Here is a 26,657-nt window from a genome sequence, read left to right on the forward strand (position 1 = left end):
GTGATTCAAGAAGCGATTTTACTGTCGTTAATATAGTGGTTAAATCACACACTTGATTAGTTAATTGAGCTTGCTTTTCTTTTAATTTGGCGAGACCACTCATTACCTCTGTGTGTCATGAATCTATTTTTGCTGAAAGGGCAGAAATGGCTGCAAGTTCTTTGTATTGCATGTCAGATGCGGGTCCCGGAGTAAGTTCAACGTCACCACATAGGATGAGTAGCCTTTCAACAAACGCACATTCACAGTGAGGGAAAAAATACACTTGGGCACGGGAAAAGCAGCAGACAGACGTTACTCGTATGTTTAGAGTAAAGAGACGGAGCTTCTAAAACCTGCATGTAGAAGCAAAAAGGGTTTAGCGGCGACTGCATGGTTACCACTTTCCCATGCCCACTGAAAGTGGCCGGACAAAGGCAGCTGCTTAAGTAGAGCCAGAAGGGAGATGTCACTCCTGGCGGCTGTGAATCCGGGTGCAAAGGTATGAAGATGGCGCCCTGGATTACTTGCTGGCACCAAAGATCTTGACTTGCGTCAGATAGCAGGACTGGCAGCCATTAAAGATGAGCACTGGTGAAACCGCACATGCGCAGGTCGAGAGATACAGCCATGCTCCAAGAAGCACTATGAACTGCATGTAGAAGCAAAAAGGGTTTAGCAGTGACTGCATGGTTGCCAATTTCCCGTGCCCACTGAAAGTGGCTGGACGAAGGCAGCCACTTAAGTAGAGCCAGAAGGGAGATGTCGCTCCTGATAGCTGTGAATCCGTGTGCAAAGGTATGAAGATGGCGCCCTGGATTACTTGCTGGCACCAAAGATCTCGACTAGCGTCAGATAGCAGGACTGGCAGCGGTGTCAGTGAGTCATTAAAGATGAGCACTAGTGAAACCGCACATGCGCAGGTCGAGGAATACAGCCATGCTCCAAGAAGCTCGATGAACTGCATGTAGAAGCAAAAAGGGTTTAACGGCGACTGCATGGTTGCCGCTCTCCCATGCCCATTCACTCAATTGTAAGAACGCATCACACCGCAAGAAAGACCAATTTTTCAAAGAAAGTGAAGAATATATTATTTGTCATTCACTAAGAATCCGTTTAGTCTCTGCAGAATGTGGAGACATTGGGAACGAGAGTACGCATTTGGTGGCCAAGTGAGTTACGAGAACGCACTATGTCGTGAATGGCATTACGCTTTAATGCCATTAAGCATGTCCATGTGGCATCCCGCAAGTAACATTGATGTTTAACCCTTCGAGGGTCCATTTTTTTTTCATCATATGCGACTACCCAGGGTCGATTTTTTTTATTGCAGCTTCCGATTCTTCTTAGGGACCTATTTCGAAAAAAATTACTGTAATTTTTCTAGGGTGACCGTACAGTGAGAAAAAAATATTTTGCATTGGTATATATGCACTCTTCATTCATGAATAACAACAATAAAAAAGGAAATAAACTTATCAGAATTAAAAATTTGATGCATTTTTATACACCCAGTTCCAAGGCTTTGAAAATCCGCACATGAGAATATTTCGCAAGCCTCATATGTTCCTGCTCTTACACTGATACGTACATCCGTAGCGTAATCGAACTGTGTAGGTGCGCGCACTCAAGAAAACTGTTTGGTTGTGGGCCCATCAAAAAAAGCAACACGTGTGACAAACTTCCGCTAATCTTCATCTTATCGCCAACCAGCTAGGGCAATAAGTTTTCGAGAGTGTTAAAAACAAGAAAAGGAACAGAAACGCATGCACGGCGGCATCCTTCCTATGCACACCCCTGTGAGCACTAAACGAGCGAGAAACAAGCGGCCCTTTGAGCGATTAGGAATGAGATAGCCATCAGTTTCGCAAGCGCAAAAAGCCGAAACCACCCACAAAACAAAATCCAAATGGCCGCACGCGCGCGTGCATACCAATGCGCGAGCGGTAGTATGTAGGCGCGCGGGGGCAAACTAGAGCTAAAACAAACCATGCAACTATGCAACAAACCATGCAATTATGCACCAAACTGCACATTGCTGCTGGATGAATGGGGAGGTGGGGCCAGTCAAGCTGCTGTTCCTGCAGCTTTTTTCGTGCTTTCCTAGTCACAATTTCTACTTTTGTGTGAAATAAATACTGACACAAATACCAATTCCTTCTATTCTAAATTTAAATGCATCTGCTTGCATGCTATTGTGTTTGCAAGTGACATGCCTTCCTAGCAAGATTGAATCTCGCTTCATGCACTACACAAATCAGACAGTCTTTCTTCCATTTGGTCTGATGGTGCAAACCCGGCGACACACGTCGATATCAGAATCAGCTATTGGCTCTTGCACGATGGTTCCAATCCTTTTGCACGGGTCCCCTTTTTGAGGTTCACCTTCCAATTCAATTCAAGTTTTTTACATATTGACATGTGTACTTATCTTTATCGGGCGACCACGTTTCGCCGCTTAACAACTGTAATCGCACAGCGAGGGACGCACCTGCATGTATCCGACGTTTCTGGAAAGTTATCAATGCTTCTACCCGGCTGTCTGTTGTCGCCGAACCTTGTGTTATCTGATTTCATCGCGTAATGCGAATGCTGTAGAACTTTGTGGAAGGCACGCGGGTCCGAACGATTAGTCTGGAACATTCAACGACTGCTCTATAAAAGCCGACGCGCTTGACCCGCTGATCACATTTACGACGATCGCCGACTGTGTTCGCCGCTCTCGTTGTGCTTTAAGTGTAGCCTGTTTTGTGGGCACAGGTTCGCCCAATAAAAGCTAGTTTTTGCCTTTCACAGTATTGGTACTGTGTTCGTTGACGTCACGACCATGTGACAATATATTATAAATAGCACATAGTTGTGCGCGTACAGAAGGAGGTCCTCAGGGTTAATCACTGTGGGCACGACCTTTGCCTTGTTGGTATGAAGCAAAGCAAATGAAGGGGAGCATATATTACAAAAAAAATACATATATAACTGAGTCAATAATGTTCTCTGGTAGATGGCGATTATTTATGGTTTAAAAACAGAAACAGTTCCAGGATTTTCTTAAACATTTGCAAGGAAGCAACAGATTTCGTGTGTGAGTAAGTTATTTCAGAATGCTACTGGAGAAAAATGCGAGGCAAATCCATCATAATTAGTACAGGTAGTAGGCAAGAGCAAGTTACGATGGGTAGTAAAGCAAGTTTACGTAGGATTAGAGAGCACATGTGGAAAAATTTCTGAAGTGACAATATGTTTATAAATTTTAAAGAACATTATGCCTATATTATAAATATAAAGGCTAGACAAATGCAAAATATTAAGGTCGACAAAAATGAAAATGAAGGTAAAAAACTATGCAGCAAACTTAGTATTGCAAACAGTTTGTTTCTGGAGTTTAATCAATGGGGAGAGATTAACAGAGTAAGGTACATGTGACGTTGAGTAGACCATAAATATGATCAGTTTGGCGCAAACAAACGGAAAGGAACAAGGGAAGCGAACATGGTGCTCCCCTTGTTCCCTTCCGTCCTTCCAAGTTTGGGCCAAAGAGGTCATATTTATGGTCTATTCAACAATATGAACCGACTAGCCCAGTAACATGTACTTCTGCAAGTATGACGAGATGCAGTATATATTGGCCAAGTTTATGTATGGCTCATGTTGCGAGTACACGGAGATGGGAGTAGAATCTGGTTTTAAGAAGGGCACATATGCCAAAACATATTCTAATGCTGACTGAATAAATGTGTTTATGAAACATAAGATGAGTGGTAACAATGACTCCGAGAAAACTAACATGATCAGATAAAGTCTGGTTGCTGATGAAAATACAAGAAGACATAGTTTTCCTGTTTGGTGAATGAAAAAGCATCAAATATGATTCAGAAGTGGCAATTGATAGCCAGTTTGCAGCACATCATTGCACCAGGGAATTTAAATCTGCTTGTATATTGGAAATTAAAACATTAGAGGGGCCCTGAAACACCTCTCGGGCTTGGTGAAATAACATAGTCTGCAGGTAGCACACACTGCTGTGAACACCTCAGCCAAATTTTGCTGTCTAACGCGGTCCACGGAACTCGCAAGCGAAGTCACCTTTCTCTCAAATGCTCTCTTTCCAACAAAGGCCCTGTCCTCACTCTCTCCTAGACGCACTATTTCGTCATTCCCTCAGCTGCTATTGGCCGACAGCTGACAAGCTGCAGTCAGCTACATGGCATAGATACCACAGCGGCCGCGGGGTGCTCCCGCGGGGTGCTGCCACGGGTCCACTGGCTAAGCGCACTGCAGCTCGCTGAGGGCAACCGTGCTTGTTTAGTGCATCGTAGGCACCAGAGGCGGAAATCATGGCATCTACATTAACATTCAAAATGAAAATCTAGCTGAACGCCACAGTGACATGTTGAAGGCTGAGCTTTATGGGCTTCCCCACTGCACCGTAGCCCTCGCAGTACAAGGCACTGAAGAAGAAACGAGAGCACAGCGGAGGCTTTGTTTGACTGCCAATAACTCTGCTTCTGCTGAACGCATTGAAGTACTTTTTGTGGCAAAATATTTCTAAAATAGCCTATTTCCGCTTCAGATGCCTTTCTCCACTTCGATAAAATGTGGTTCGGGGCCCCTTTAGGGTGAGAGCTGTGCGCAAAGATGGTCATGTTGTCTGCATACACGATACACTTTGAGCAAGAAAGGCAATAAGGCAAGTCATTAATGTATGTTAAAAACAAAAGGGGCCCTAAAATAAATCCTTCGGGAACTGCTTTAAAATAATATGACAGATTAAAAAAGCAATCATCAACAAAAAGCTGCCATCTATTAGACAAAAGAACTGTTTAGCAGTGATAGCACTAACCCAACAATACCATAACAATCAAGCTTCAAAAAAGGAATGTTATGACGTAGTAGTTCTGCGGAAACCTGCAAGGTGGAGACAATTAGTAAAGGGAAAATCAGACATCCACCCGTTCGTAGCAATTGCTCCAAAGAAAACCCACCTTGCAGGTTTCCGCAGAACTACTATGTTAAACACTTGCCTTTGCTTCGTGTGTTGTCGACAAATTCAACTTCACCCTGCCATGTGCTAGCCGCCTGGTTAGCTCAGATGGTAGAGCGGCTGCCCCGGAAAGGCGGTGGTCTTGGGTTCGACTCCCGGACCAGGACAAACTATTTCTTCAACTCTGAGGCTTTTCCTTCAAGGAACCCGTTTGGGTTTCCTTTGTAGCAATTGCTACGAACGGGTGGATGTCTGATTTTCCCTTTATTAAAGGAATGTTATGGTCAATAGAATCAAAAGCCCTAAAGAAATTTATAAATACAGAAGCTGAAGTATCACCATGATCAATGTAAGACTTAATATTTATTTATTTATTTATTTACTGAAGATACCTTACAGGCCCCTTGACAGGGCATTGAGTAAGGGGGGTAATAGAAGTGCAAAGTAACTCATCAGTGTACAAACAAATGGCTCAAATTTGCAATTTAACACAAATAAATGGAGAGGAATCAATGATAATATGGTATGACAGCAAATATAAGCTTTCGTAGGAAAAAGTATAACATGAAAAAAAAATATTGGCTGGCATTATACGTATAGCAAAACTGCACACAAGAACTATAAAGTATACCAATCACAATGACAATAGTAAAAAGAAAAACTACAACCAAAGATAGACCGTGAAAGATTAACCGTGAAACCTGCGATGGCAGCATTTGTAGACAACCCTGAGCGGAATCCAAGCTGCGAAGTTAGCATGTTAAATTTCACATAGCACTTGTGTAGTCTTGTTTCTATAAATTTCTCTAGAACTATGTCAACGAAGGGAAGAACAGAAATCAGATGGTAATTTTCAAATTAACATTTCTACTGTTTTTAATACAGGTAATAAACTTGAAAAGAATTTACATAACGTGATGACTTTGAGTGATGCACTCAACGGGTGACATGCTGTGCTTCTGTCGTATTTTTGTTAATGGGGCTACATATTGTCACGTGGTGGTGACGTTGAAGAACACAGGAGCAATGCTGTGAAAGACAAAACTAACTTTTATTGGGCGAACCTGTGCCCACAAAAACAGGCTACACTTATAGCACAACGACAGCGGCAAACACGATCAGCGATCGGCGAAAATCTGATCAGCGGGTCAAGCGCGTTGGCTTTTATAGATCCGTCGTCAAATGTTCCACAGTAACCACTGGGACCCGCGTGTTTTCCACAAAGTTCTACACTATTCGCGTCGTGCATACATGCAAACAGATTACACAAGTTGCAGGGAAAGACAGCGGATGGAACCATCGATAACATTCCAGAAACTTCTTTTACATGCAGGCACGTCCTGCGCTGTGCGATAACATTTGTCAGGCGGTGAGAAGTGGTCGCCTGATAAAGTACACATGTTAATATAAAATCTTGTGTACTCACGATATTCGGTACACAATGGCATCTTCATCATCCTCTGAAAACATCAAACAACAAATCAGAAGCAATGACAAGAATAAGCCCAGAGCAAAATACTGAAAAGTATGCAAATTTCGACAAAGTACTGCATACCTAGAGAAATTAAACAAAATGGCACTGTTTAACTGAACATAAAGCCATACGAAGTGCTTAGTAGCAATAACTATGTTTATTCATGGGAAGATTCATTCCCTGAGCATATTGGGGGCGAGGACTTACGGAGTCGCCATCTGTCGGAAGCGCTGCCCTTGCATAGTATGAGGGATCACGCGGCACGCTCCTCATAGGTTTGGCTTACTGCGCTCAATAAAAACACCACGTGGCAGCCCTCCTGGACATTTCTGTAAGTAGTCTCAGAACAAGAGAAATTTCTAACTGCTGAAATAATAATCTTGGGCAAAGTGAAAGCACAGAATTGTTTATAGATGCTATCTCTTTACCGAATAAGTATAGTGAACGCCGCTGTGCGCCGTCATCACGATGGATTCTCCCGAACCGGCTTCTCGAGTGTAAGGTAGGCGAATGTTGAGAGCAAACAATGTGAAGTATTTTCTTACAGTAGGCTGTCTGCATAACCAGATGGAGCACAACAGAATGAAGCCTCAATGCAGCGATCGCACAGGTTCGCAGCGACCGACTGCGCGTCTGCATGCATGTCTGCGCACAATGTTTTGCTTTCGCTGCGTGCACGTTTTCGCACCATGCTGAGTTTTAGGCCGCAGAGTACGAGCATTTGACAGTACACAAACAACCCTTGTCGTGTGGACGCTATCAGAGCTGTTCAAAAATAATTTCGTTATAAAGATGTCGACGCCTACGGCGACTGTGATGTGCCGTCATGACAATTCAATCTTTCTTTTCTAAATTCTTGGACGATTCAATATTATTTCTCAAGCTGTGTTGCACTTTATTTTCATCAGTCTTCTCAGCGTGTGATTTCCCGCTGCTTCTTTTTCATAAACCAGTGTATTAATTCATAACACAAACATGACCATATGCCATGCCTTTTTTTAATGTGCTTCTTACCACTCCCTTTCCATTCCAATGAAGTTGCCAGTATCTAGCATCAACAAGTTCACAGACCAAACCATCATGACAGCGGGGCAGCGGACATGTATCTCGGTGCACGTTTTCTGCCCCTCACCGAACATCGCAGACTCAGTGCCGTAGCAGAAATCATTGCGTCTGCGCTTGCTGCATACCCGAGTTGTAGCCAATGGCTGTTTGCCGGTTTTACGTTTTGCGAGCCAAGCTTCATGTAGCTTCTTCTCCTGCGGCTGCATGCGAATAAGGCTGACACCGGGCTTCGTTGCATACGTCCGGCACTGCGGCAACGAGCATGCAGTAGCCTACCGTGCTGCATGCCTCCAAAGGCAGCCACTACCTATTATAGTGCTTTCAAATTTGTCAAGCAGACACCCAAGGCGGGAAAGCCTCACCACTTAATCAGAACCACGCAACAAGTGGAACTTTAAGCTTTCGTTCTCAGTTCTCTTCAGCGCTTCCGAAGCAGCCGACGTGGCCGCTTTCTCCACGTGATCCCTCATGTCACGTCATGCCGACGGTGGCGCCTGCTTTTCCAGTGATGGAGCTCGCCCCCAATAAACAAAAATCTATAGACAGTGCTGAACACACAAGCTCTTTTTTGAGCCTGCTGTGTCATCTGTTTTACGTACTGTTAATAAGCACTGTCCTCTTTCATCAGCTACATGTAGCTTAATACCCACATATTCACACCTTGGTGCACTCAAAAAACACATGCCCACAAAGTTTCTCAACTATTGTTACAACATCAAATGCCATGTTTTACAGTGCATGAGTAACTGTTTCTTGCATAAGGTCAATCATAGCCTCCTATACTTTTTCATGCACGCGTAATGGTGCCCCGGAGACCGTCCATGGCCCTCGGCTCTCCGTGGCGGCACTCGCGCCCCATACTTGCATTCCCTCGGACTTGCTGACCGAGCTCGCTTCTCATCCCTCATCGGAAGCCAGAGCGTGCTCGTTAATTGTACATGAAATGCACGTGAAACAGAAGCTACTTTACCATAAACAAAGGGACGCCTTCATTGGCGAACCAGACTATGGTGGGAGCTTTCCTAAGGAAACAACAAATGAGCCTTTGCTGGCCAGCTCACTTCTGTGCTTTGTCCTCAACAGCCTTTCAGTTTCGTTCAAAATACCCGTGGCCTACTTCGTCTTGAGAAATTGCACTGGCCGCAAGCTACACACACTCATGCAACACATCCTGAAGGAAGTTGAAGACATAGGATTTTCGTCATGCATATTGTCACCGACAACCACAAGATCAATGTCTTAGCGTTCCAACTTCTATGCAACAGAAGCCCCATGCATTTTATTGAGCACCCAGGAACACCGAATCGAAAGCTTTTCCTAGCATTCGATCAGTGCCACTTGGTTAAAAACGTGCGATTGCAGTTTTTGTCGCGTGACATAGGAAAAGGCGGCGAAATAACGGCGAACCACTTAAAGAGCCTCTACAAAATGCAGCAAGGCAGCCTTGTAGGGCCAGTTCGATTTCTAACAAGAAAACACGTGTTCCCCACATATATTGAAAAAATGAACGTGAAAAGAGCAATTAATGTTTTGTCTCCTGCCGTGACAGCTGCAAGCTCCTGCAAAAGCAAGGGGGCCACACATGCGACGCAAGTTTTGCGGGTGTCGGTAGGACGGTTGAATTCGTGGACACTGTGCACTGCTGGTTCATGCTCATGCACGTGAGCAATTGTACCTAGCACATACACCAGAACAATGCCGACTGCTAGCAGTTCGAATCTACAAGCGATGAACGGCTAAACTGGCTTGCAACAAGCTTCCTCGGCTACCTGGCCGATCTCAAAAGCCAGTCCTGGCGAAGAACTTCTTAACCAAGGAAACATACGAAGGCCTGGTGTTGACAACTCGTTCAAATGTTCACTGCATTCAATATATTCTTGAAGAGATATGCTTTCACTTTGTTTTAAGGAGGAAAATGTCGTCTGACCCAATCGACTCGTTTTTTCGCTGGCTGAGGAAGTCAGCAGGCTCGAATGATCAGACGGATGCCCGAGCTGTTCTCTCAGGTATTGAGAAGACTCCGAAGACTGCTATCGCATTGACTCAAGTATGAGCAACGTATTGCAGCAGAAGGCAACAATAGCTTATCAACGCTGCCGCAACAGAAAAACACAAGGGAAGGAACCAGCAAAGAATTCCCTGCAGATGCATGTACTGAGCTCACAGAGCGATTCAAGCGAGAACAGCCTCTGCTTCCTACTCCAGATGTTGCAGCATTGGCTATGGTAGGCAGCTACTTCGCAAGAGCTGTACAAGAAAAGATAGAATGTGTGGAGTGCATCAGCCTGTTAACAAAGGCAAACGCCTCGGCGCCCTCGCTGATAACGCACCAAGACCGTGGTGGACTCAATTACCCATCTGGACAACTTTTAGTGGTTTTCTATGCATTTGAAAAATTTATCAATGTTCTTCTCGCAAGAAGGCACATGAATCACCCTTTGAAGGAGACTGTGATTGAAGGCTGCAATACTCCGCAAGCGCGAAACCTTGATAAGCTCAACGCCAGGATACCAAATGAACCTGCTGAAACTATTGCTGGCAAAGTTTTTTTGCCCAATAGTCATAAATTTTGCAATGAATGCAACAGGCAAACACGACTTGGCTAAAGTGTCTGAAATAGAACTAGTGTCACGAAAGACCCTCATAGTGTGAACTATGATGCCATAGTTCGGCACTTTCTGATGAAGCGCTGACTCTCCACAACATGTTTTGTGTTGCTTACTTCAGATGCACATTGTCTAGAAACATCAATTCAACATGCGATTTAATATTATAGTTTGATGTCAAATACGAACGCCAAACGTGTCTCCACGAGCGCGCACAAGCAGCGTCGTCCGCTCTGGGACAGGATGGATGGATGTGAGGTAGGAGCGTCCCCTTTGAAACGGGGTGATGGCAGTTGCCACCATGCTAAGCTGTTTATATCTGTTTAACTGTGTTGTAAGTTATTAAAATTTGCCATTTTCTTTAAATACGTCTTCCTACAATTTTCTTTAAATACGTCTTCCTATACTTTTAACCTTATGTCACCTCTTTGCTTTTGAGCCACCAATCCTCCAATCACTTTTTGCTAATTTCTACCGCACATTTATTTACATGAATATTGTTATCTCTAAACCCTAGGGCCTCAGGAAGCGTGACTGTGCCCGTATCGACATCGGGATGGAAACCATCACATTTTAGTATGAGGTGTTCTATTGTTTCTACAGATTTACCACACACAGTACACGTGTCTTGTTCTTTGCTAAATTTCTTTTTATAGCTCCGCGTTCTACAACATCCTGACCTAGCTTCAAAGAGTAGGGCACTGCCTCTTGAGTTATCATAAAACGCTTCCTGATCTGCTGTTTCCAGCATCGGTATAGTTCAACACTATGCGTCTTTTCCATCGAATTTATCCAATTTTTACCTTTTGCGTTTTTAACCTATCGTTTAATGCTCTGTCTTTCTCTGTCCTCTTGTCTGGCATACTTACTGGTTAGCTTCCTAGTTCTTTCGCGCCATTGTGAGTCAACGCTCTTTCTGTATAGGTATTTAAATACCTTAGCTGCCCCCCTGTTACCGTCCAATTTCCTCAGGCATTTTTCGGATAGGATTTTACTCTGAGCTTCCCGTGCTTCGAACGATGCCCCGCCTATATCCCCCTGTACTGCTTCGTTTGTGGTTTTCCCGTGGGCACTTCAACAACAGTTCTCTGATTTACTTCTAGTCTTGACTGAACTTCTGCCCTTAAGCACAGGACCGCATTCCCGAAAGTAAGCTACGGCACCATTACTCCCAAATACCTCTTAGTACCTCATACCTGTTACACCCCCAAAATGCCCTGTTTCATTATCCCAGCATCTTTTCGCCCTTTTGCTATGAAAGACTGTTCATGCTTTTCCGTGTACATCTGCCCTTTGTTTGTCCATACCCAGAGAGATTTGTATTCAGCCACTCAGGGTAGTTCATGGCCTTGTATTGTAAGCTCCTGGTCAGTTGTACCGTTGAAAAACATCCCACCGGACGTAGCTGCACTAAAACTAAAACCCAAACTGTCTCTTTCATCTCCACAGTAATTACCCAGAGTTTGCAAATCTTCCTGGCTATCTGCTAACAGTACAATATCGTCCGCATACATTAAACCCGATAGTCGTTGCTTAGCAACCTTTCCGCCTAATCTGTATGACAGATTATACCCTAGATTGCTTCCTTGTAGCCTTCTTTAGGGATGGATGGATGGATGATTGATGCTCAACCCTTTGAATCGGGCGGAGGCGGCGCGCGCCACCTAGCCTTTAATGTTCTATATGCATGCATACCTATGTATTTACTCCTTTACTTTTGTGTTGATATTCTCCACCAATCAGATAGTATCCGTTTAGTTATTTCTACCTGTTCAAAGTCTATTCTACTTTCACTGTCTTTAAAGCCCAAAGCTTTGAATAGTTCCCCGTTAGATTCAACTGCAGGGTGAAGTTGTTTACAAGCAAGTATCAGGTGTTGAGCCATTTCCTCCTCCTCTCCACACGCATCGCACACCAAATCAATCTCCTGGTATCTGGCTCGGTATGTTTTAGTCCGCAGTACACCTGTCCTGGCTTCAAACAACAATGAGCTTCCCTTAGAGTTATCGTAAATATTTTCTTTGGTTATTTCTTGCTTAAACGTCCTGTATGTCTCCAATGCCGATTTGGTTTGCATCTCTGTACTCCACATACCCCTCTCTGTCTCCTTAACCTTTTTCTTGACAGATGATTCCTTACTTGTCCCCCCGCTACTACCCAAGTATTTGCTTGTCAATTTTCTAGTTCACTTCCTCCACCTCGTGTCAACATTCCTCGTGTATAAGTAACTGAAAACCTTCCTAGTTCACCGAATTTCACCCATTTTTCTCAATCGCTCCTCAAATGCTACCTTGCTACTAGCCTCTCTGCCCTCGAAAGAACACCATCCCAGATCCCCCTGCACTCCAAGATTTGGTGTCTTGCCATGTGCTCCCAGAGCGAGCCTACCCACACCACGTTGCCTAATTTCCAACTGTTGCCAGGTCTCTGCTCTAATACATAGAACTGCATTGGCAAAAGTCGGGCCTGGAAACATTACCCCCTTCCATATCCCTCGTACTACCTATTGTAGTTCCACAGTGCCCTACTCTTCATAATCACTGCACTTCTGTTACCTTTAGTCGTTAGATATTTTTCGTACTCTGTCAGATACTCAATGCCATTATTTATCCACACCCCAAGGTACTTGTATTTATCAACTATCTCCAGCGTGGCCTCCTGTATCTTATGCTCGCCGCAAATGTTATCATTAAAAATCATGACTGCCGATTTTTCTTTGCTAAACTTCAAGCCTAATCTGTCTCCTTCTGTACCACTTATGTCCATTAATTCCTGCAGATCTTCGGCATTGTCAGCCATTAATACAATATCATCCGCGTACATCAGTCCTGGTAATGACTGTTCAATTTACCTTGTTTGAAAAATGATAGGTTGAAGCCGAGTCCGCTTTGCTGAATTTTGGCCTCTAAACCTTGTAGGTACAGCATAAACATCAGAGGTGACAATGGGCGCCCCTGCCTAAGCCCCCGCCGAATCATTACAGGCTCCGAAACCTGCTTTTCCCATTGTATAATCACCCGGTTACCTTTATGGATATCTTTTAAGATATTGGTTACTCCATCTTGCACTCCTAAAGTTTCCAGAATGCCCCACAAGCCCTCTTGAAGTACACTGTCATAGGCTCCCTTGATGTCCAAAAAAGCCAGCCATAGGGGGTCTGTGTTCCTTTTCAGCTATGGGTATGGGAAGGCAGCGCGATCTGGTGGCGCACGCATGAACTAGGCGGTACAGACGCGCGCTTTGTTTCTCCCATCAGCATAGAGTTTCCTACAAAAATTACTAGAGGGAACTGCAGTCGTTGTCCTACCATGGAAATGATGGGAAGTACATGGATTTGTCTGATCTTCGTGCTTATGGATTCAGACATTCTTGTGGCTTTGTATATTACGCTACATAAATCGTATTGTCATATATTCCAGCGCAATCTTTATTCTTCGAAGTGCAGAAGACGCCGCGAACGCGTACAATTGCTATTAATTGCAACGATTGAGCTTGTCTATGTGCCCAAATCGAAACGCACCAAGCATCTCAAAGCCCTGGCATGCCCTCGATGAATTCATAAGTGCGTTTCATTCGCTTGTCGATACATGCGTCCGTAGCTTAATGGTTTCAATATCAGGCTTCTGTACTAGAGTTCCTGTGTTCGAATTCTGCTGTCGGGCAATTTTAATGATGTTTATTTAATTATTTATTACGCAATAAACTGTTGAAAATGACGAGTTTACAAAGTCACAAATCCGTTTGAAGCCAAAAAGGACGAAGTTTAGGCAAATCCATGTACTTCCCATAATTCCCATGCTAGGACAATCGCTCCCATTGTAGCTCACGTAGACACTAGCGCCAGAGTTCCCTCTAGTAATTTTGTAGGAAACTCTATGCCCGTCAGTGGGCAGGCATGAAAAAATATAGGAGGCTATGAATCAATAAACAAATTGAAGTTATAAGACTTCGTTTGCACTACAATAAGCTTTCAAATATTCATGGAGTTTAGGTGCAAAATAGAATGCTCACCAGCAAAGTAGTACTCTTTCTTCTTCTTAAACTTCGAAATCAAAAGGTACGCAAAAACGTAGAGGATAAGAAAAAATAAAAAGTGAATCTGAAACGGGAAGCAAACAGCACTTTAAAGATCTACATGCAGGCAAATGATATGTTATTAGAAGTTCCGAAAGCATTCGGTTCCACGCTAGACGAACAGTTTATGCGGTATGCTTACAACGCGCCGACAAGAACATTATCTCATGGCATTGTACATACTCCGTCACAGGTCAGGCTCACTAAACTTGCAAGGTGAGATGCCGTGCACAACAAGCGCTTAAAAAGCTTAAAGCATGCAAACTGCTGAAAGCGGACACGCGAAATGCATATGAATGAGCAATACGCGAGCGACAACGATGGAAAACCCGAGTGCCCAAAGATTAAAACACTTGTCAAGCTGACAAGCAAAGCTGACACGAACCAGTACTTCACGGATTGCATTGTGAAAGAGGCGCTCCCTAGCATCCGTGTCATTCTCCATTATTCAGGCAGGATTAAGTATCACTAAATGGCAGCAGTTTCTCGCAGTGTTTCCGTTGAAACTACACATGTCTGCACCAGTATATTGTCAAAACCTTTGACAGTCAAACGTCGACAAACGGTTGCGGACCACTGTCCTGACGGTGAATTGGATTGGATTCCTTGGCCGGCCTGCTTCGGCCCTTCGTCGGCCGGCGTTGCGCGTACCTGGTGGTTCGAACGGGTGCGTTGCGTTCACAACGTCGCTGTAACGCCCTCGCTGCGTACACCCATATAGCCATAGAGTGTAAAAAACTCCATAGAGTTTCCTACAAAATTTTGTAGGAAACTCTATGGGAAACTCTATGCATATAGCCAACTATGGCTGATTTAACTTGGCTCCCGTTAGATTTTTAAAAGGCGGTGGTAGTGCGCTCTGGACATTTCTTGTGAGCGTCTGTGAAACAGAGTGTAACCTTTATCTATGGTGAAACCTTTTCGACGTGTTTCTGCGTTGTATTTTCGATTTAAGTGGTCTTCGCTGCCGTGGTTTGTTTGTTTGGCTGGTTAGTGGCCGGCGTTGAGCGTACCCGGTGGTTCGAACCTTTTGAGGCCCGCGTTATTCGCGTAGCCATATCCACGTTTTAGACGAAGCCTTTTACAACACCAGCCAACACGAGCCTCGCAGACACATGGGTACAGTGTACTAGCATAATTACAGTGGGCGCGTTAAGTTAGCGCGCTCCGAACTCCAAAGGAGCACGCTCGAGTGCGCTCGAGTGCGACGCCTTCGGAGCTTAACTTAACGGCCATTTTCGCCGACTGTTTTCGGGTGCACGAACGTGCCGTCTGGCGAATGTTATGTTGCTTCCGCATCCGCTATTGCACTTCGCGCGCTTCTCGAAAATGGCCGCGCCGACCGTACTTCTGCAGCCCTTGTTTAGACGATGAAGAGGTAGAAGAACTTGACGCGCGGCGACGGAGGCAGCAGCAGCAGCTTACGATGCGATGCAAGCTCAAAGCGCGCCAACACGTTGCCGATCTCGCCTGACAGCAGCTTCAGACGCCCGGCAGCGCGGCGGCGAGAGGAACGAGTGGGCAAGGAGAACGGACTTGCATTGGTGGAAAGAGTAGGAAACACGTCATTTTTCCGGAAGCCGTAGCAGGTGCGCGCTCTCGCGCACCGTTTCCAGGATGGTGCGCGTAGAGCGCGCTCCGCAATCACGCACCGGAAGTCGCTTTTTAGCCGTTAAGCTTAAAAGAGCGCGCTCTGCTGGCTAGAGCGCGCTCGAGCGCCTTAACTGTCGTCGTTCGCACTTGAAGCAAGTGTGCGCCACTTCTGCTTCTGCGCGTGGTTTGTCGTTGTTGTTGTCGCGGAGCGTTGTTTCTTTCGTGCCTTTTCCGGCGTCAGTGTTTATGATGCCGCACAAGCGGAGGTTAAACTACTGTTACGCGCCAGGCTGCGCAACTGGCTACGCAAGAACAGCTCAGGACCGTAAGTTATCACTTTTTAAGGCTCCGTAAGATGAACAACAAAGGCTTGTTTGGCAGCGAAATCTCCACAGGTTTGACAAGCCGCTGGACCCTGATTGTGCAGTTTGTGAACTGCACTTCGAGCCCCATTTTTTTTTTTTTTGAGGCATATGTACACGTGATAAATGGAACTGAAGTTAGAATTCCGAGGGGGACTCCAACACTTGCTCCTGACGCAGTCCCGACCCTTCTGCCCAACTTACCCGCCTATTTGAGCAAGTCCACTCCGACTCCGAGGCCTCAGAGGAAGAGACGGCAGCTACAGATGCCATGTGATACCAGCAGTAAAGCCCGCCGCGCTGACCAGTGTCATCAAGAGGGCGATCATGGTGCGGAGGCTGCAGTGAGCAGCGAAGACTGCGCGGATATTGCCGAGGGAGACATTGTTAGCGTTGCCGGCCTCCGGGGACTCGCACTTCCAAGAAAATCGTGGGCGCTGCACGAGTTCCTGGATTTTACTGGTGTGTGCTACGTGTGTTGTGCACTGAATGCGCCCACGAGTGAAATTACAGTTGCGAGAACAGTGTTTTTCAACACTGGAATCGAAGGAATCGTGAAGTGCAAGGTACATCTTTTGGGCAAGCTAATAGAAGAAACACATATTGTGTCGATCCAGCAAGCTGAAGATGTTGCTAACAGCTAACATGATTGGATTTTATGTAGTAACCAGGATGCACTTTTACATCAAAGGATTAAACAAGTCTCGTGATGCAGCGCGCAGAAAGTCGCACCAACACTTGAAGCTTAGTCGCTTGTGAGGGTAATGATACCAAGCCGTTCGACAGTAGTGAACTGAAAAGCGATGATGTGCAAATGCACTGGTGTGCTACACGACAACTTGGTTGTTTATTCTTCGTAACTCTGCCAGCCATCTGTGCATACCAAGATAGCAGTGGTAAACCCATTCAAAATTCCTTGAGATGAAAAAATCTAAGAACGAGGGTATTGAATGGTAATAAAAAATAATGAAATGTCGCCAAGAAACCTAGAACATCCATCCAATACAACGCAGTATATGCCAATGCGCTACGTTCCAAATCCGGCGTAAAAAGAAAAATTAGAACATCGGCGTCACTCAGTGTAAATGCCGCAGCGATTTCTAAAGTTTGATACACGGACAGGAGCTAATATGAGCCGCCAAGAACAAGCCTCTAACTACGAGCAACAAAAACAGCGCTAAACGACGGGACGAGCGAAGGGACACAGACAACAGCGCTGACTAACAACCAAAGTGATCGTAATCATGAACCAACCAGCCCAAATGCGTACTCTTTTGAAGCCTCTAACGTCGCGACAAAGCATATTAAAAAAAAAAATTATGGGGTTTTACGTGCCAAAACCACTTTCTGATTATGAGGCACGCCGTAGTGGCGGACTCCGGGAATTTCGACCACCTGGGGTTCTTTAACGTGCACCTAAATCTAAGTACACGGGTGTTTTCGCATTTCGCCTCAAAGCATATTAAGGAAACAATGTTAAGCGTCATTGCATTTTATCTTGGCAAACTTCCTTCTTTATGCGTTCCTATCTCGGGGTAGGCGATTTCATGTTGAGCATACACAGAAATTTTTTTTATATCGTCATTAAAGGATCTTGAAAGCGACGAGACAAGCTTAATTAAGGCACCTAATTTGTGGGAAGTGCACCGTCAGTGGGAAGAGATGTATCATACGAAGTGTATATATTGCAGCCCGCTATCCAGCTCAGCCACTCGCGAAAATCACGGTAAGCGTTTGCAAATATTGCTTTATGTTTTGCTCGTTCACGGAAAAAAAAGTGTGATAGTAAGCCATGGCAAAGAGCAATGAATACCATCACGAGATGTGAAGCATTGCGGCTATGTCTCCGGCCAGACGATTCCACAACTACAACGCGCGCAGGCGACACTATTTGAACCTTTCCACATTCATAACGAAGCTGCAAAGAGCAGAAATCGGAAGCGAAATATTTTGTCCTTTGCTAGGCTTGCATTACTTCGTGGTGACAAACTTAAGCCGCCCAAAACGATGGACAAAGCGGTTGTCCTAGCAGCCGACGGCCCGAAAGCTGCCGCGCCTTCAAGTGCGGTCGACTACAGCGCCGCCGCACCTTTCTTCCGCTTCAGGCCCTCTCCAGGGGAGGCGGTCGCGCCACTAGAAAGTGTTCTAGGGCTCTATTCTGGACACGCATGGCGGCTGCACGGCCGCCATTAGCCGCCATGTTTACTCTCTGATTGGCTGTCGAAAGGTCACGTGTTTTGAAATTTGTGCCGGGAAGCGGAAGTATTGCAAAATGCAATTTTGCGTTTTCATCAAGATGACGAAACGTGACGTGGAGCTGCAAATGTTATGGACTAATACATTTTTTTGGTCCTTGGCAGATATATTGTGATGTTAGCGCTTCAAAAAGAATGTGAGCGGTAGCGTGCAGAAGCCAGTGCAATGCATCTGCAATTGCGCGAATATGTGGTGGCGATTCAAGATATGCGCCATGCCAGCTTGCTGATTGGCTGAAGGAATATCTCATGAGGAGCGTCACAGGAAGGGCTGTTTCGTAAACGTCATTTTGACGATGCGTGACGTTGCGCAGGGCCGCCATTGCTGAGATTTTCCGCCATAATTTTTGCTGCGACGAGCCGCGCGAATTATGCTAATGGGCAGCCATATGCAATGGCAGCCGAGAGGAATGCGTATCGCCACATTTTCCCCGTCGTTTGGCGCCACGAAAATATTTTGTTCATAACGCGTGCTCATAGTATTTGCATCGCTCTCGGGTGGTGTTGGCATTTGTGTTTGGGGCCATTGTTTTTTAAAAGAACGCGTTTATACGAAATAATATTGGTTGAATATAGCAAACTTTCAGCAATGTTGTCCACTTTTCACTGCTGCATTTCTATTGTAAGCGAGATTAATGCCTTTTCGCACAATCAGACGTTATGACAACGGCCTCTTTCTAATTTATAAAAAGAAATGTACGCAAGGTGGCGCCTTGAAGTTTCCTCCCGCGGTGCGAGTAACTAGCGAAATGAACAAGAGATGGCAGCGCCGGCGCTTGCGTCGCGCTAGTGGTTATCTCTGGCGCCCGCAACGCTATCGGTGATATTCGGCCGTTTCTGAGCCAGCCGAGTCGGGCTGAGTCACTTGCGTTTCACGAAATAGCGATAACGTGGCCTAGAACGTGCGCGCATCACCACTGGTAGGTCGCGTATGTTGTCTCAAGCAAGGAAACAAGGGCATTGGCGCCAACATGCGATGACTCATTGCATTTTCCGGGGACACGCATCCTAGCTATTGAAGCAGACGACGGCTTGTACGCAGCAGACGACGGAAGCGCGAAGCGTTTTCGACGGAACAATCATACGCTTTGAGATAGCTGCTTTATTTTTACTGCGGAGGAAAACTGTTTTGCTTTACTGATAACGCTACATTCAGTGCCTTCATTTCAGTTTCTTAGGCGAAACGTCAAGTTGGCGTCACGCTACGTAAGCAAAACTGGGCCACCGGCGCCATTTTGTTTGCGTCGCGCCTACGTCACGCACCGAAGAAAATGGCGGAATGTCCAGAATAGCGCCCCTAGTTCACTATAACATGGGTATGGTGTCTAGAATGTAATGGCTAGTGTACCGTCCACCCGCTGTTTTCAATGGAGGAGTGTGGCGCCGCCTGCAATGAATGCCCACGGTGGCCGACAGAGGTCGCTGCCGCACGGGTGGGTGCAGACTGCGCGTGTCGTCTGCTTCGCATATCAGTTTCGCAGCTTTTGCGTCGGTTTCTATGTTGGCGTTTTCAGTGTTATTACAGCGTTGCGTGTTTGTTCTTGGTGTTGTCAAAGAGTGAGTGCGTCGCTACTGTGTTCGTGTGCCTGTCATTACAAGAACTATGTGGCGGCGGTGAAAGAATTCCGAAGAGACAGTGCAAGGAGAGGACCTGCTTTGTGCCGTTGTGTCGAAGCGGTTACCGCTTGAACAAAGGGTGTGTATCCTTGTTCACTCCACCAGTGATACGAAGAGGCAGCAGAATGGGCAAGAATGATCAGGAGAGCGGACAGAAGGCCGGTACCAACTGCTGTGGTTTGTGAAAAACATTTCGAAAACAGCTTAGTCGAACGCGCGTTCTGTATCACCGCGATAAACCACGCCTGAAACCTTACGCTATACCCACGATATTTCCTGCGTATCCTAAACATGCACCTTACTTTTCGTGAGTACCAGGGGAAAAAACAAGAAAAAAGGAGCAGTAGTGCTTTGATCTACTACTGTTATGTTGCACGAAAGATCACTGCCCAAAATTCTTGACCACAGTGTGCAGGCTTCCTTTGCGTAAGTAAAGCTGAAGCTAGTGCCGACGCTGCTTCACTATTGCACTACGCATTTTTGACAATGGAGGCCTTGTCTATCTTAGTCAGACCTTGTTAACCGCTGTGAAGGCTGTGGAAGATGCTTTTACTGTGTTCTTTAGCAAAAACAAGTTACATGTAGCGAGTCTAGCTGATTTTTCAGGTCAGCTGCAGACACTAGCCTTTCCCCAACTAGGGTGCCCAGAGCATGAAAAACCAGCTTTGACAACACTTGTGAAGTTCTATGTTTTCTTGAGGTTTCGGTTTTTTTGTAAAAGCCATCAACAAAGAGAGGGAAGCGCAAATTTCAACGACAGAAGCTCTTTAAACTGCGTCACTGCCACTAGATCTATCTTCTTCATGTATGTGTGCATTATCTCATCTAGGCCTGTCTTATATGCCCACGTTTGACTTGTCGCGCGAGAATAAAATATTTGTTACGCTTAAATGAAACATCTGTTTCCCATTTTCGTTCACTTATATCAGACATAAATAGAAATCTGCATGTGTATACCAGGTATTAAAAAATGTATAGTACACAGAACAACGCGTGCAGTCCATTTTACAGGCAAATCTTTTTACTTATTCTCCTATCCTCGTGGCCCAATGGGCATTATATATATGAGGACATGGGTACATAGTAGGGGTGTGCGAATATTGAAATTTTCGAATACGAATCGAGTACGAATAAGGCGAAAAACTGTCTTCGAATATCGAATCGAATATATGTGTAGTATTAAAAAATTGCAAAACGAGGTAACAATAGTTTTATTACCCTTTTAAAAATAATATTGCATTTTACGAGGTTGCTTCAGGTTAAAGAGGCACTCATTTTAGGTAATGCACCAGGTAATGTCAGGTAATGCTCTGTCAGGTAAACGCTTGTTACAGATTTTCGCGAAGGAAAATTGACTGCTCAACATGTTCAGAAAGTATATATATAAGGGCTCTCTATGCACTGTGACAACATTTTTCCAGGTAACATTTTCTAGGTGCATATTTCATTGCGCATACTTACAAAGCCCGAAAGTACATCATATATTGTTGTGAAAGAGCCCTGGAATAAATGCTTGGTAAAAAAAAATCGGAACTGATCATGTCTCACGGGGCCTGATGCAGATAGACTGGAACAGAGCGTACACATTCATAGTAAGGTTCGTTACAGCACTTAAGATCACAGTACTGTAACGCTGTATCGGCGTTTGGTACCTTCTTTTGTCATTGTTGTGTGTTGCGCCGTAACGAACCTAACTATGAATCCCAACCATCTAGCATACAGATAATGAGCGGATCATGTGAAGCTCTCAGTGAATAAACATGTTCTTAGGAGAATGTGGAGCAAGCATATAATTCGTTAATTGCTAAATTATTCACAGTTTGTCCGAATATTCGCCGTTTCGACAATTATTCGGCCATCCTCGAATATTCGGGAATTTACGAATATGCATTTCTCGAATCGAATACGCTTCGAATAAGGAAAATATTCGATTCGTATTCGAAATTTCGAATATTCGCACACCCCAAGTACATAGTTTACAAACAATCAAAAACACTCAAACCTATGAGGACAACGTTAATAAGATAATAGGCAGAAATATCAGCAAATAAAATAAAAAGAAAGTACAGCGAAATTCAAGTCATTTCAAAAGATGATCGGTTACAGCAGTTTTCAATGGTTATGCATTAATATAACATCAATGGAACAGTAACGTAACCTTAGAATTCCTTTACTTTATTAGAATGAAAAATGTAATCTAGAACTTGCCCTTAAAAAAATACGCAGCCATCATATGGCTAGAATAAAAAACTAGTGTCCTTAGCTATCGCCGAAAAGACACGAAGGCGAACGCCTTGTGAAGCCTACTGTAATTCACCTTAATGCACCCTAATCTTCCTTAATTAATAAACCTTAATCCCCCTAATTCAACCTAATCCCCCTTAATCCAATCACTATATTCAATAGTTCAATTTGCTAATCATTTAGCATCTCTTATACACGGCTGAACATGCTTTGGTTCGTTTCTGGCCTTCCTTGGATCGTGTGATATGTTCTGCACTTCGCAACACGGCCTTGGAACATAGAGATCTAAGGCATTTGCCTTAAAAATTACGTTTTCTCTTCGCCAGCCTAGATACACATCAGGTTCCCCGCTCGAAGCCGAGCTGAGATAGCACACGCTTGTCACGCAAGCGACAAGCGCTAGAGAAGCCTCTTGTAATCGAAACAAACCCTGATTTATAAATCAGGTGCCCACATTTGAACTGTGCTGCTGCTACGGCTTAATAAAAACAAAAAGCGCAGCAGCTCGCTTGCCGATGCTGTGGAAACACGGCGGGCTACGCAGACCCGATGGTGCCGCGGCACCCACCCGCGCTGCAGCGCTCCTAGCGGCAGCCGCTGGCATTCATTGGATCCGGTGCCACCCGGGAGGCCGCGGACGGTACACTAGCCAGTATATTCTAGGCCATAGAGTTTCTCACTATAACACCTAGAGGGTAATCTGGCGCCACCGTCTAAGGCAGTTTCTTAAGGGGGCACCGTGCCGTCATGGGAATGACGGTATATGTATGGTGGCTAGAAGGGGGCAGTGTGACGGGCGCCTTATCCGCGCCGTGGAGGAGGAACGCGCGGAACGCGGTGAAAATTTATCCACCGCTAGGGGCGCTGCTGTATTCACAGGTGCCACGTTTGCCCGGCCACTGACTAGGCTACGCCGGCTGCGTTGACGCTTCCCCATCGCCTCTGTCGTTGTCTGTGAAATTTGTTTGCAGTGTTCGGTCGTCGGTTTGCCACACGAGGAATGGACTCTTCAGATTGAGACTGTTGGATTTAGCGAACCATGCCGTCAAGCCGCTCAAGTACGTGCTTCGTACCTGGATGCAAAGGCGGTTATCGATCTTCCTCGCAAAAGTTTTCTGTGTTTAAAGCCCCAACTAATTTCTTGCGAAGGGAGCAATGGGCCCGAAATATTAAACGGGCTGACAAAGAGCTTACCAACGACAGCGTGGTTTGTGGACGGCGCTTCGAAGAAAGATTCGTTGAAAGGACCTACCGGCACACAATCAACGGTGAGGTTGCAGAATTGCCTCGCGATCGTCCGCGTCTGAAAGAAGACGCCGTGCCTACTGTGTTCCCTGACGCACCTAAGTATTTTACGAAGAAAGCTCCGATGAAAAGGAAAGCGAGAAATATATGTGAGCAGCGTCGACCTGTTGCAAAACGGCAAAAGCTTAATGCAATCAACAGGCAAGACGCCCAGCAAGAAGACGCCGCAGCGCACACGCAGCTACGCCAGGAGCCAGATATACCAGATATCATTGCCTCAGATAAGCAGCAGGCCGTGGAACTTGAGCATGTGTGTCATAATCTCCGCCTACCTGATGCAACATTGCTTCCAAGTGAACGTGACAGTGTTTTCTTCGGAGTCTGTGCGCTCGAAGGCGAGCAGGTTGACCACATATTGCTGCCCAAGTTAGTGAAATTCAAGTCGGAAAGCAACCAACCGGAATCATTGCGTTGCTCTGTATTTCTCAGGGGCCAGCTGCGCTCACAGTGCACTGTTTCTTCGCCGGAGGAAGCGCAGTCAGTGCTCGACAGCACACATGCACTTGTATTGTGTGGAGGCTGCGGCATGAAATCAGAAAAGCAAGGACGATATATATCTTTTGGTGGGTGTTACTTTTCCATCAAGTGCACTTACGTATGTGAAAGCAAAGGCCCCTGCATTCATTGCAAATACCTGAGAAAACTGCTGCAGAATCAACTTTCACGAAAGCGGCGGAACGGGGCGTCTGAATCCAAGCGTCTGAAGAAGCATGCTAACACACGCCGCAGCTTGCATACTGCTCAGAAAAAACTGCTGAATGCAGAACGGGACCTAGCAGCGATGCGTCAGGCAAATCAACAAATCGCCGATGAGGTGCTTAGCGCCCGCATTAAAAGCTTGCCTGAAAAGCAACAAATGGCTCTCAGGGCCTGCTTCCAGGCTGCTACAAGAAAATCAACATCTGGGATGTTGTACGAGAAAGAATGGATATTAGAATGTGTGCTTCTGCGGATGAGAAGCCCTAAACGGTATGAACAGCTCCGTAAGCAAAAAGTTATTATCTTGCCCAGTCGTATACGAGACATCATTGAAGATATGTTAGAAATTGGGGATCTTGATGGGGCTAGGCACGACCGGCTTTATTACTCGCGACCTGCGCACTACGCCGGCTCCTATGGCGGCGCGTGTCCGCGTAAATATCACGTGACTGTTCAGGAGGGACGGCGCGCCGCAACAGGTGGCGCCACAAGCTACCCTCATTTCGGCAGCACCCGCCGTACGCTTCTGTTAGCTTCAGTACGCTTGCGTTACCATGTAACCGGTAGGCCGAGTTAAACCGCATCGTTTGAGCACGCACCGCAAAGACGTGTTAATATTCATCAGATGCAATAATCGCGGACAGCTTTCTGTATACAGCGGTAGTTAAGAGCGCGAGCTGTCAGCTAACGCGCCTAATCTGGCTCATGAGCGCGCGAGAACAGCGCAGAAGCAAGCGTCTCGATCGCGCTCGTAGCAATTCCCCTAAAGGCTGATAGCGGTATTATTTTTCTTTCTCAGCGCAGCAGTTTTGCGGCTAAAACAAGCTCAAAGAGCGGTTGTACTGGTGGGCGCGGCTCTGGTGCTACTCAATTAAGCGGCGTTTTTTTTTTTTTTTTGCGCGCACAGCTGCACAACCTGAACACGATTGCTTCTGCTCTGTAGCTAGCAACATCCCGGTGCGAAGCCGCGCTATTTTCCACCAATTTACGACAAAAAGCGCGCTATGCACACTTACTCGTTTTCAGGAGCATTCACCCGATTGTTATAGACGCACTCTAGATGAAAAATGAATAAAACCAGACTAGAAAAGCTTGTTTGCCAGACACAATAGCCGGTCGTGGCCAGAACTTTATTTCAGGTCAGCCAGATTCTTACACTTTTAGGACCGTTCGTGATTTCGGTTTGGCATTAATTAATTTTCGTTTGGCGTGCTCTTCTGTGAGATCAGAGGAAAAATTGGACAAAAATGGCCTCATAAACTTGTGGACAATCAGCTTTAGCTGGGCCCTTCTGTGAGGCTCTGTGGTGTCCTTCAAGCACACAAACAACGGATTATTTATAAGTGACGGCAGCACTAGGTCTGCAAACTTAAGCGGCGTTGGCTCCGTAACAAGCACAGGAGCCACACTTGATGCAGCACCTTCCAGGCGGCTGAGGAACCCTACGAAAGCCAAGGTAGGGTACTGAAAGCCCTCCTCGGTCCATGCCTGTTATGATGGCAGTAGTAGTAGACTGAGAGGCTGGTGTTCTCAAATTAATGAGACAGCCCTCACATGTGATACCCTTCGCTGTGCGCCCGCTCGATTTGCAGAGCGGAACGCAGCAATACACCATCGCGGGCGATGATTTTTACGGCCTACGAAATGTAAAGGCTCTCAGCAGTAATTGCGTTCTTGGCACGTATGCGGGCAGCAATCAGAACAGCCGGAAACACGGTGTTTAGACAAGCACAAAAACACAACGAAGAAGCCGCCACTGCTACCGCTACGCCAGCCCGCACTCGGCGTGGGGGTAAGTTTTGGCGCCACGGAGAGCAGCGGCGGTCGGGCGAACTAAGAATGAACTAAACAAGCAGTAAAAAATCGGCGGCTACGGAGGCGGCGCCGGTGAACAGGTCGCGAAGTAATAAAGCCGGTCGTGGGCTAGGTCTACACTGCAGTGTCTGAACACTGACCACAGTAGCTACGTAATTGAGAAAAGCGATAGCCGTCTTATTTTTTACATTGCTGGCTATGTTGCAAGAAAGTTCAACAAAAAAAGCTGCTGCACTGAGTGCATTTCTACCCTTGCCAGAAAGAAACCAGAAGCCGGAGTGAAACCAAACAGTGAACTGGTCAACCACTTTGACAAGGGAGGATTGTTGTATCCTTGTGAAAATCTGGCCAAACTGGTAGAGACCCTAGAGGATGCGTTTACTTTCTTTTTTTCTGCTGAAAACCTGCATTCCTTCAGCATCCATGATTTCATGCAGTTCTTAGCAGGCATCAAACTGGGTCGAGTTGGCTGTGATGTTCACTGCAAAGAACTGACGGCAAAAATAGTGCTGTTTTACAAACTCACACGTATGCACTTCTTGACAAAGGCTTTAAATAAACACAGGACTGCCCAAAGGGAGCGACAGA

General features: G+C 45.7%; 2 protein-coding genes across 16 annotated transcripts in view; one reads left to right on the top strand and one right to left on the bottom strand.

The window, feature by feature from the left end:
• lili (LMBR1-like protein) overlaps nucleotides 1–14,893 on the bottom strand; it is a 362,867-nt gene extending 347,974 nt beyond the window's left edge. For 3 of the 15 annotated variants that reach the window (XM_070536785.1, XM_070536775.1, XM_070536786.1), the window contains exons 1-3: nucleotides 14,565–14,893; nucleotides 14,117–14,204; nucleotides 6,387–6,420 (exon numbers count right to left, since the gene is read on the bottom strand). In XM_070536785.1, the coding sequence (XP_070392886.1) occupies nucleotides 6,387–6,420; nucleotides 14,117–14,204; nucleotides 14,565–14,624 (182 nt within the window). In that variant the 5' untranslated portion in view covers nucleotides 14,625–14,893. Of the gene's footprint in view, nucleotides 1–6,386; nucleotides 6,421–6,641; nucleotides 6,760–14,116; nucleotides 14,205–14,564 lie in introns of those variants that run through there. The other 12 variants (XM_070536780.1, XM_070536782.1, XM_070536778.1 and 9 more) reach the window with 8 other exon arrangements.
• Nucleotides 14,894–23,619: 8,726 nt separating this feature from the next.
• LOC135904053 (uncharacterized) lies at nucleotides 23,620–26,194 on the top strand. The gene has a single exon (XM_065434642.2). The coding sequence runs from the start codon at nucleotides 23,620–23,622 to the stop codon at nucleotides 24,829–24,831; it is 1,212 nt and encodes a 403-aa protein (XP_065290714.2). The 3' UTR covers nucleotides 24,832–26,194.
• The last annotated feature ends 463 nt before the right edge of the window (nucleotides 26,195–26,657 follow it).

The sequence above is a fragment of the Dermacentor albipictus genome, chromosome 4, assembly GCF_038994185.2.
Source record: "Dermacentor albipictus isolate Rhodes 1998 colony chromosome 4, USDA_Dalb.pri_finalv2, whole genome shotgun sequence".
In the NCBI taxonomy this organism is placed as follows: Eukaryota; Metazoa; Arthropoda; class Arachnida; order Ixodida; family Ixodidae; genus Dermacentor; species Dermacentor albipictus.

Bases quoted from the DNA above. Each gene is read 5' to 3' on its own strand.
- LOC135904053 (XM_065434642.2), top strand. From the start codon at position 23,620: ATGAAAAGGAAAGCGAGAAATATATGTGAGCAGCGTCGACCTGTTGCA.